General features: G+C 49.6%; 1 protein-coding gene across 12 annotated transcripts; it reads right to left on the minus strand.

Annotated features, from left to right (window-relative positions):
* Positions 1-4,432: 4,432 nt before the first annotated feature.
* Positions 4,433-9,081, minus strand: LOC100832369 (transcription factor PCF2). Of its 12 annotated transcripts, none has more exons than XM_010240098.3 (4): positions 6,800-9,081; positions 6,383-6,631; positions 5,843-5,916; positions 4,433-4,635 (listed from the first exon to the last, which is right to left on the minus strand). In XM_010240098.3, exon 1 carries the CDS (start codon positions 9,003-9,005, stop codon positions 7,902-7,904), a length of 1,104 nt encoding a protein of 367 aa, XP_010238400.1. In that variant the 5' UTR covers positions 9,006-9,081; the 3' UTR covers positions 4,433-4,635; positions 5,843-5,916; positions 6,383-6,631; positions 6,800-7,901. The 12 variants fall into 12 exon arrangements, with proteins under 12 accessions (XP_010238400.1, XP_024319034.1, XP_024319032.1 ...); XM_024463266.1 differs by having other exon boundaries at positions 4,433-5,765; XM_024463267.1 differs by having other exon boundaries at positions 4,438-4,635; positions 6,015-6,631.
* Positions 9,082-10,896: the final 1,815 nt, after the last annotated feature.

The raw sequence follows: 10,896 nt of genomic DNA on the forward strand, positions 1-10,896 counted from the left end.
GAGCGACGAGTACTACATCGATCCCTCGCTGCTCTGCATCGCCTGCACATGGCAACGACATCGACTGGGCAGATTGGCGCGAAGCCGCTGAGACGGCGATCGATCACGTCCATGTACATGCATGTGTGCATAGACGGATATGCATTGGATAGCCAGCTGCAAGCACGCCCGTGTAGACTCCAGCGCCGGAACAAGCTGCACCCAGCCACATCAACGGCCACTCCGCAAGTCCTACCGCTGGAGCAACATCCGCTTCTGCATCACGGCGCATCGACCACGGGAGGGCGAATTCTTGCACACGGCATCGACGGATCTTCGACACGCGCGTGACAACGGCACCGATCTGCATCACCTCCTGGGCTCCTGCACTGCACCGACTGTACGACTACATCACCCCAGTAAAGAGCTACCTACGAACTTCATCGAGTACATCTACGAGAAGCACATGCACCATCCACACGTCAAGCCGGTGTGGAGCGAGATGCAATCTTCATCGACTTCTCAGACACGGCACGACACGACATCGACACACCGTCGCCACAAGGGACGCCTTCGAGCGACGGATCATCGTCGACATGCCCGCTGATACGTCATCGCCGACACACTTCATCACCAAAGGTCTTCATCAACGTGGTCTTCATCAACAATCGTCATCAACCAGTCGCTGCCACTTCGTCCATACGGATGGACATCTCCCGGGTCCTCTGACAGTTCTACTGCAAGACGCATCAGCAACGACAGCATTCCCGCGTCAGCTTCACCGACGCCGGCATCGACCGCGTCATCATCTCCAGCGTTCTCTGACAGACTCTTCTGCAAGACGCTTCATCGACGCCGGTATCAACCGCGTCTTTGACGGCTTCACTGCATCGACACCCAACATCACTATTTGTGATGACTTCTCTCCAGTTCTGGCAAAGCTGGAGGTCGCACGACGCGCATGGTTCTGGCAAAACCGATGCGTGCTCGATGGGTTCCCACCAGTTCGGGCAAAACTGGTGGTCTCATCTCATTCGACGCGTCCTCTGATATTTGCAAGACGCTACCGACGACACCCTCTGACATCTGCAAGGTGCATCGTTTTCGACTGCAGCTCCGTCTCTACATCATAGCATTTTTTTTTTGCGCCTTCCGGCTATACGTGCGGCTACATCCACTATGACGACTACTACTTCGACCATGACTACCTCGACCACAGCTACATCATGATCGGCTACCTCGACATCGACATCAAGGGCTACGTCTACAGCGAATCATCGGCAACAACTCCAGTCAAAGCGTCCGTGCCGTCACTAGCGTCCACGACACTCCCACTATGACTGCGGGAGGGAATAGAGGAGAGACGGGAGACGGCACCAGAAGGGGACGGCACGCACTGCCCTAGGTGACGGACCAGTCCATCAGAGACGCAGTTGATGATGGCGAAGCGGAGAAGACGACGGAAGCACAAAACTTCAAATCCAGTCGCAATCGTCCGCTTCGCTCACGCTACGACTGAGGGGGAATGTTAGAGATATAATACGGTTAGGATTAGAGATAAGATAGAATTAGTTTAAACGAGATTACTTGTCTTGTACTCCAAGTATATCTTCCCCTTTGTACCTCTATATATACCCCATATGAAGGTCAGATCAAAACAACACAGTATATCGTGGAATACCAATTAGACTTCCAATCTCATATTTCTACGCTCCGTGGCCTGTCTGGTGCCCTGCCCGGACAGAGGGAGAAGAATGAATCGCCGTTTTGGTCCGACGACAATGTTGACTCTCGACGTAGACGCGCACGGGAAGGAGAGAGGGAAAAGAATGGAGACGATGATGTGCTCTTGGGCCGGCCGGAAATGGACGCGCGCAGGTGAGGCCGGCCCAGCAGCGGACCAACGCACTTACCCTCCGCGTCCTCTATCCTATACTCTGCTTTGCGTCACAAGGCCCGCCAGTGCTTGCACCGGCTATTCCCAAAAAACAAAAGTGCTTGCACCGGCCTGCTATGGGAACAGACCTGCTGATACGGCCTGGCTGGGGCAGCCTAGCGATTTCCTCCGAGAAGGCCATGCCACACCGTGCGGAATCAGAAGAGCGGTTTGATAGTAGGCCGCACGAGATTATGGACGGGATGCAGCCATGCAGGCCTGTAGCAATGCTACATGGGCCAAATGTACAACAGACCCACACAAAAGAAAAAAAAAACTACGTAAACTTGGGCTGTTGAAGAATCGAACACCAAACCTCACTTTGGAAACCCAATACATGACCACATTTTCATAGTATTATTTTTACTTTTATGTTTATATTAAAATAATAATTACTTTATAATTACTTAAAAAGGGGATGTAGCTCAATTGGTAGAGAAAAAACAAACGCTTGTGTTAAGTTCGGGGTTCGATTCCTCGCATCTCCAAATGATTTTCATAGTACTTTTACTTTCTATGTTTGTATTAAAAATTACTTTATAATTACATAAAAGGGGATGTACCTTAATTGGTAGAGCAAACGCTTGTGTAATGTATGGGTTCGATTCCTTGCATCTCCAAATGATTAGACCAGCACGATTATACCGACTATTTGCGAATGCTGCCTTATTATTCTCAAACTATCCGTGGTCTTCTTACTGCACAAATCTGGATTCCTGATCTAACGTCCCACACGCGTCGATTTCTCAGGCAACTGTTCCGCAACTGTTCCCTAGCAGATTTGTTATTAATAATATTAAACCTGGCTCACTTGAATTGCGGGTAACACCTTGCGCTGATTTAAAATCTCTACTCGCTGTAACAGAAGGCAAAAACATGACATCTTTGTTTTTCTTTGTCAACATTCATTTTGTTTCTGGTTGAGAAAAGCATTCATTTTATGTTTGTGCATGTAAACTAAAACTGCAATCAGCTGCTGCATAAAGAGGAAAAAAGATTAAAACCACAACCTGGTTCCCAATTAGTGTGCAAAAGGATCACTAGCCTGAAATGAAGCAATTGACATAAACAACAGTGTCACTGCGCCTTTTTTGTTCCAAGATATTACTTCGTCCGGTTTACATAATGTGCAAACATTTTGAACCACTGACGTCTGGCTGCTTGCCTGGCCTGGGACTTGGCTGAGCCTGGCAAAGACTTTGTTACCACTACTGTCAACGGAAACGACCTGGTGCCATCTTTAAATATCAGGGATCTCTCCCGTTTCCATTATTGAAATAACAGAAATACAACGTCTTTGGTACCCAGAAGGACGAGGGAAACAGGGGAAGTTTAACAGGGAAGCTTATCAGAGAGGGGTGAGAAAATAACTACGTAAGCAGGAAACCGCTGACCAGCCCTCGCAAACGAGATACTGGCTACGGGAAGAAAACCTACCCCTAGCTACAATCCTATTAAGATAGCAGACCAACATTACAACTACCAGATAGACAAAACACTGGAATCAACAAGATAGACTAAGCAAAATGCAGAGAGCCACCACAACAGAACACTCCAGCTTCAAGACGCCAGCGAGAGAGGCGGTACATCCAGCCCATCAGCATCCGGTGGCGAGCGCTATTCATAAACAGATAAACTCAGGATTCTAGCAGAAAGTGATGACTGGAGTACCTTTCTAAAGGATCGTATTCGGTCAGTTGAGAACAGTGTATCACGGAATATTTCTATTATTAAAATGTCCCATGTGCTATGTTATTTTCCTGTAATTCATAGTACAACAATCTTGTTTTCAGGAAACACGTGCCCAGTAAATTTGGGTTCCTTGATTGCCTGCTTGACATTTGAATTTGGTCTTGTTGGGTGATTATTGGCAGTGGTCGGGCAAATTTCTGAACCTTTTTTTTCCTGTCAGCGGTAGGCTCAGACTGCGTTTTCTAAACTTGATCTGTGACGCACGCTTTCTTGACGAAACGATTTGGAAGAAACAAAAGCGGCCGGCGCGTGCCATGATCACGCGAAGAGAAAACGAAGACCGGACGGCACACCACCATGCTTGTGTACGTGATACTCTCGAATTTGTGCAAAAACGAAGTGGCCTCAGTAACGCCCAGAAAAAGAGACGCAGGGAGAGCGAGAGAAAGAGAGGAAGGTTAAATATACTTCTTGCTTGTCCTTTGTTGACAGTGGCTGGGAGAGAACAGGTCCAGGAGAGTGGGCGCAACTCTGTTCACATGGTGCACATATTGGGCTTCTTCAAAACAAAGGTGAAAATGGACTGGGGGTTGGATGTCCTCTCAGCCTTGAGTAGGCCCAATCCTGTTTAATGATAACTCCATCTCCTTGTATAGAGGGGTTACAGGTAAAGGTAAAATAACCAACCCAACCTCTTTTTTCCTAACTTCATCTCTAATCCCTTAAGTCCTAACTTAATGGGAGTGAGATAGAATGCTGCCCGCCAAGGCTGCACCATCTTTGGCTCATTTAATTAGCTACACAACACAATGTGCACAGGGACTATCAAAGAGAACTGAGGCCAATTTTGGAGATGCATTATCATAGCAGGTAACAATGGCAAATCACAATTAACCTTTGAGCAGACATAAAATTTGACAATACCAGTGTCCATTCTCGATTGCGTCACCCACAGCAGCATCTAGCATATCGACAACAGATGGATGAACAAAAATAGCGTCCAGTGCAATGCCATCTGGGCATCTGGCCTGTAGAAGATAAAAGTTTCCCTTTAGGCTGTGTTTGGATGTAAATATTCAAGGGGTGGAATTGAATTGGTTAGGATTCCAATTCTGAGTGGAAATGGACTTGGCCTACAGTACCATTGTAGCTGTTTGGATGTGCATGTAATTGGTAGTTGGAATTGGAAAGTACATCCAATTCCAATTCATGTTTGGATGCACAAACAATGGAATGGTAAAGTAAAAACCTGTTTGAGCATTGTATATTTGATCTGGGTGCAAAGAAAAATAAACAGAAAAGAAAAGAGGAAAGGCAGCAGCACGTGCTGCTTGGATCCATCGGGAGAGGCTTGGCCAGCGGCAACCATGGCCGGCGGCCAGCAACACGGCAGTGTACTGCCGAACAGGCGCTGCAGGGCACCAAAAAGCACTGGACTCCTACAGGGAGAACGAGCAGAACGAGGCGAGTTCCATGGGAAGTTCGGCCAGGGCTTCCGCGGCCGGGAACCGCTCGCCGGCGGCGAGGCCGGTGCTGCAGCGACGGCAAATGTGGCTAGGAGGCTACAGAGCACGAAATAAGTGGGGATTTTGGGGAAAATGAAGAGGAGCACGCCGGATCCAGGCAAGAGCGGCGCATCGCCAAAGAGGTAGCAGCGGGCGGGCCTCCGGCGGTGGATCTCGCCAGATACGGTGAAGAACGGGGCTGCTGCAGGAGGGGATGGGGTAGCAGCAGGCGGGCCGGAGGCGCGGCGCCGGATCTCACCGGATCCAGGAAGACAAGGTGGCGACCGTACGCCAGGCAAGCTCGTCGCGTCGGCGGCGCTGGGAGAGCTCCAGTGACGGTGACGGAGGCCTCCGGCCTTTTCTCGGGCCTTTTCTCGGTAGGTTCAGGCTTCTGCACTTGTTTCGTTCCTCTGTTTAGAGAGAGCGAACCGGTAAGTGGACGCACGTGGGCAGGGTGGTGGGAAGTGGACGAATTCAGCCCAAAATCGAGCGAGGGGGGTCGGAATTTGGTTAGACCGCTCGGTAGTGTATACATAACGATTGGAATTGAAGGAGAATTCCAACAGCAGATTCCTGCGCCATCCAAACAGAAGAATTGAACGTCTCCAATTCCAATTCCGAATTCTGGGGCTGAATTCTTACATCCAAACGGGCTATTAGATAAATAGGAAGATAAAAAGATAGTCAATATAAATTCGAATTGTAAAGGAAAACTGACAGCCTCAAGTACCTCCAAGTACTGTTTAGTACTTTAGGTTGAGGAATTGCAAGTTTCTGAAGCACTTCATACCCAATATAAGAGTTCTGCATAGAAAATGGAGAAGTCAACACACAAAAGGAGATAAGGAATAATAATAACTTTAATTTGTGATCAGAAACAGAACCAGTATCATGGTAAATACCAGATGAAGAGATTTATGATGATGCAACAAGATGTGGAGTAAAACTGTGAGCGCATGTGTGGAAGAATTAGATAAGTAGTCATGCAAAGGTGCACATGTAGAAGTTCAGATCTTGTGTAGTTCAGTGAAGCCTACTTGTGCTACACACATGTAGTTCAGTGAAGCCTACTTGTGATACTGCCTCAAAATCGTTGCTTCTAATATGTCATAAAATCGTAGGAACTAAATAGAGATGCCTCAACCTGTGAAAAAAACACATCAACTCTTTCCTTCTGAGCATGTGCAAAAAACTAATAAAGAGAAAAAAATTAACACAACACTAAATATAGTTTAAGAATTAATAATATGAATTCAAATGTGGATCTTACAGCTGGTGATCACTGTACTCTGCCACGGACAGACCCAAGTACAGCACCTTCTTTTAGCAAGCTAACAAAAATGGACTGGAAGAATAAACCTTCCACCGAGACTCCTTGGAGCTGTTGCTGCAAGGAGTTCCAGACAGATGGCAAGTTTGACAGGACAGTTATACCCCTTGCCGCACCACGGACCATGGCAGTAATTCGTGAGACGTATGCTGGAGAGTATATCTGGCCACCTTCTAGCCTTCCTTGCACCTGGAAGCATTTATAATTTTAGTACTCCCTCCGATCCTAAATCCTTGTCGTGGATTTAGTTCAAATTTAAACTAAAACCACGACAAGAATTTAGGATCCGAGGGAGTACCATTTTGGTTAAAATCCGCAAAGAAAAAGAACATTGTAGGTGTTAGGTAGCAGACATACATTAGTTCCAAGCCGAGGCTCGAGGATATTGACGACCAACTCCGATCCAATATGTAGCAATCTCAGCCAAGGCGATCTGGCTGTGTTCTTGCAACTTCTCATTTATCTCATCTGTCATAGAGTCCCAGCCAAGGCGATCTGACTGTAACATGATCTCACCATTGATCAACATCAGGGCCGGATCCTACATGACAACCTTTTGTGCCTGCGTCTCTATATGGTAAAGATCCACCCCCAGGATGTCTGATAAATCAACTAGTGATACACATCCTTCTTCATCTCCATCTTAATCTCATGCTTCAAATGGTCCTGCAACACATAGATGGCATGGATGACAGGATCAGCTAAAAGCTGCACATTCTTGGTTGGAACAATGCGTTCAACATAACTACGACACATATATTACTATGGCAATGTATTTCTATATACCATAGCAATTTGCAGATAAGATTCCTCCAAAATACTATATAAAGCCAGGGAGATTGGAAGGCGCAATTAGATCAATTTTCTAACATGTCTGCCTGTACACATAGGAGATTGCTGGAACAGAACAATTTGTTCTCCTGAACATTAGAGCCACTTTAAAACATCATCCAAAAGTCGTAACTATGTTCTCACTAACTACGGGAAGGACATGAACAGAGATGAAATAGCGGCCGCTAAAAGCTTCCTCCTCCAAATTTCCAAAAAGCAACACGAGAGCAAAGAGCAAGAAAAGTTACAACATAGAAAGGGGACCCCTAGGAAAAGGAGAGATAATTTTATTATTCTGGTTAAAATTGGTACTGGTACTCTGAATCATCATCATCTGCTGCTCAATTGCATGCTCTACTACAATGTCGTCTTTCTTCTCTAACGCTAGACACTGGTTAGTAAGCTGGAGTAGTACTCGCTAAACAAGGCCCGAATCGGCACTAACACAACACAGCCCGCCGCCCATGGCGGGAGTAATCAATTGTTCATCGGAGGGAAAGGAGAGGGAGTAGGAAAGAGGAGAATGGAATTGGACGGGGGGAAAGGAGCCTAGGCTTTTTTTCTTCTTCTTTGGATTTGGATTGGATTTGACTTTTCTTGCGTGCAGTGGAGTGCTTTCTTGGTTTGGCTACTCTTCTTCTGGGCTGGAGTCCGAGACCGGCTCCTCGTCGTCGTCGTCGTCTTCCTCCTCGGGGTGGTGGGCGCGGCGCTGCTGCTGCTCGTGCGACTCGGCGCCGGCGAGGTGCTGGTGGAACGAGCTGTTGCTGTTCTGGACCACGGTGGAGGCGGCCTGCTGCTGCTGGTGGAAGTCAGCAACGTTGAGCGCCGCGGCTGGGAACACGGCTCCCTGCGCGCCGGCGAGGTTGATGAGCTGCGGCGCGGACTGGAAGGCCCAGAACTGGGTGGGCTGGTTGCCCACGGCGGCACCGCCGCCGGCCACTGGCTGCGGGACCATCCACACCGCCGTGGCCTGCGGGATCATGTGGCCGCCGACGGCGGCCGCGGGGCTGCCGGAGGACGGCACGGCGAAGACGGGGACGAGGCCCTGGTGGTGCCCGCTCATGGGGGCGAGGCCGCTGGCGACGGAAATCGCCGCGCCGCCTCCGCCGGCTGGACCTTGCAGGAGAGGGTCGGCGACGACGGAGTAATAGGCAGAGGGAGCCGCCACCGTGGGGAGCGTGACGCCGGGCGCCGCGCGCGTGGGCTGGAGCTTGCGGCGGCGCTTGGCGGAGGACTCCTCGCCGGCGCCGTCGACGACGGCCGGGTCGGCGGAGGAGGAGGAGGACTGGGTGGGGATGCGGAGCACGCCGTCGACGGTGGTGGCGATCGCCGGGACGGTACCGGTGCCCGTGGCGGCTACAATCGCGGGCTCCGACTGCTGCAGCAGCCACCGGATGGTCTCGCCGTCCGACTTGTGCCCTAGCTCCCGCGTGAGCTGGAAGATCCTGGCCGCGCACGCGGCCGGCATGCGGATCCGCCGCCCGCGGCCCTCCACCTTGGTGTGCCGGTCGCGGTTCCTCGGCGGCGGCTTCCGGACCATGGCCATCCCGCCGAAGAACTCCACCGGCTCCGGCTTCGGCACCATGAATCCCTGGTGCATCGGTACCATGGCCATGGCCCCCGCGCCCGCCGCCGCTGACCCCACGCCGTCTGCTCCCCCCACCTGCCCGCGCATCCGCTGCGCGGCCGTCTCTTCCTCCTGCCCCTGCCCCGGCCCCTGCGCTGCTTCCATGGAGCCGCGGCGATTGGATTGGCTCCGCGGCTCAAAAGATTTGCGTGTTTGCGGGAAGAGGAAGAAGATGGGTTGTGGGGCGAGTGAGTCTACCCCGGCTTTTGCTTGGATTTATCGGGTGGTACTGGTGGTGTGTCACTTACTGTGGGGCCAGATGGTGCCGGGGGACCACCGCTCAACCCGCTGGTGGTGGGGGTCCATCTCTGACCTGTGCCCGGGCCCCGCCGCATTAATCTGCGCACCGGCGCGGATCCGACGGCCCGGGACGCGTTGTCGTTTCCTGTAACCTCCCTGACCCTCGGGCCCCTTCCGCATTGGCAGGGTCAAATACGGGAAGCGTTAAAGTTGATAATTAAAACCGCCATTAGGAGGCCCTGATTTTATTATTAGTGGCAATCTTAAGATTCGCGCCCGTGTGCGTGACTCGTGAAAGCGCACCTGCTCCGGACCCGGGCTGGGTGGGGGGGGCCCGGCCTAGCTGGATCAACACGAAACGTGGGGACCACCTACCCGTTATGCGGAGATCTGGGCCCATGTCTCCAGAGGCAGCATATTCGGGGATCCGCTGTGGCGACGAGGATTGCCTGTGCCTTCGCGGCTTTTCCAGGTCGGGAGGTCAATGGCTGGCTGCTAGTCACCGGAGCCATCTTCTTCTCCGTCTGCTTTAAGCTTTACCATTAGCGGAAACACCATTCGGCACACCTGCTAAAAAAAGCAGCAGATTTGAAACAAGACACTTTCAACAGATGCGTACCCTGTGACGTTATATTTGGCCTTTTGTCTCGGGACTCCAAAACCGTTTTTGTTTCCTGAGATTTTTTTTGAGAGAAATTTTTTCCTGATATTATAAGGCTTCTGGCCTGCTTTGCGTCGCAAGGCCCGCCAGTGCTTGCACCGGCCTGCTCTGCGAACAGGCGTGCTGAACTGCTGATACGGCCTGGCATGTGCAGCCTAGCGATTTCCTCCGAGAAGGCCATATCGCCGTGCGGAATTAGAAGAGCGGTTTGATATGATGGCTAGGCCGCACGAGATTATGAACGGGGTGCAGCCATGAAGGCCTGTAGCTTTTCTACATGGGCCAGATGTACAATAGACCCATGTAAATATTGTCAGTCTTGTCCAGCACTTGACGGCCCGTTGTTGTTTTTTACCAGTCTTGACGGCCCGTTGTTTGTTGCAAATAGGCGCAAGTTCTTTCCACGTCCAAGGCATGTTTTTGCGGAGTACACCCTCGGCACTTGGGCCCGCCTATACTAAGACACTATGATATTTGGGCCATCATATCCTACGTTTTGCTGTTTATCGCCACCTACCATGGAAATTGGGTCAACCAACGAGCCTTCCCTCTTTTTTTCGCTCTTCTACTTTTATTTACTTTTCTATTTTTAATTTCATTGATATTTTATTTTTCAAATAAAATGTATACTATCGACTGATAATTACAAAGCGATAGATGCTTTTTTTAGAAGCACATGAATACTCATGTGCCGTAAGAACAAATTCCATATTATTTTTGCAGCAGTGGAGAAATTGTTACAACTGGGTGAAACATTTCGATGATGCGCATGTACATTTTTTGGACCATGGGGAAAACTTACACAATTCTTTTGCACACGTGAAAAAATTATTACAGTGTGATGAACCTTTCTTGGCACCACGGGAACAAGTTTCACTTTTTATTACGATGTGGTGAACATATTTTGGACTGTCAAAACAGATTCCATTGACCATTGAAATAATTATTCTGAGTTTTCTATGATATTGGAACCGTTTTATTTTCTTGAAGGCACAAATTAAAAATTTGAAAAATGTTTGTATATGTCCGGCATTAAGAAAATTGGTGAAAAAAATAACACTCTATACTTTCATTTGCAAATAAAAATTGTAAATA

This window comes from Brachypodium distachyon, chromosome 4 (genome assembly GCF_000005505.3).
Source record: "Brachypodium distachyon strain Bd21 chromosome 4, Brachypodium_distachyon_v3.0, whole genome shotgun sequence".
Classification (NCBI taxonomy): domain Eukaryota; kingdom Viridiplantae; phylum Streptophyta; class Magnoliopsida; order Poales; family Poaceae; genus Brachypodium; species Brachypodium distachyon.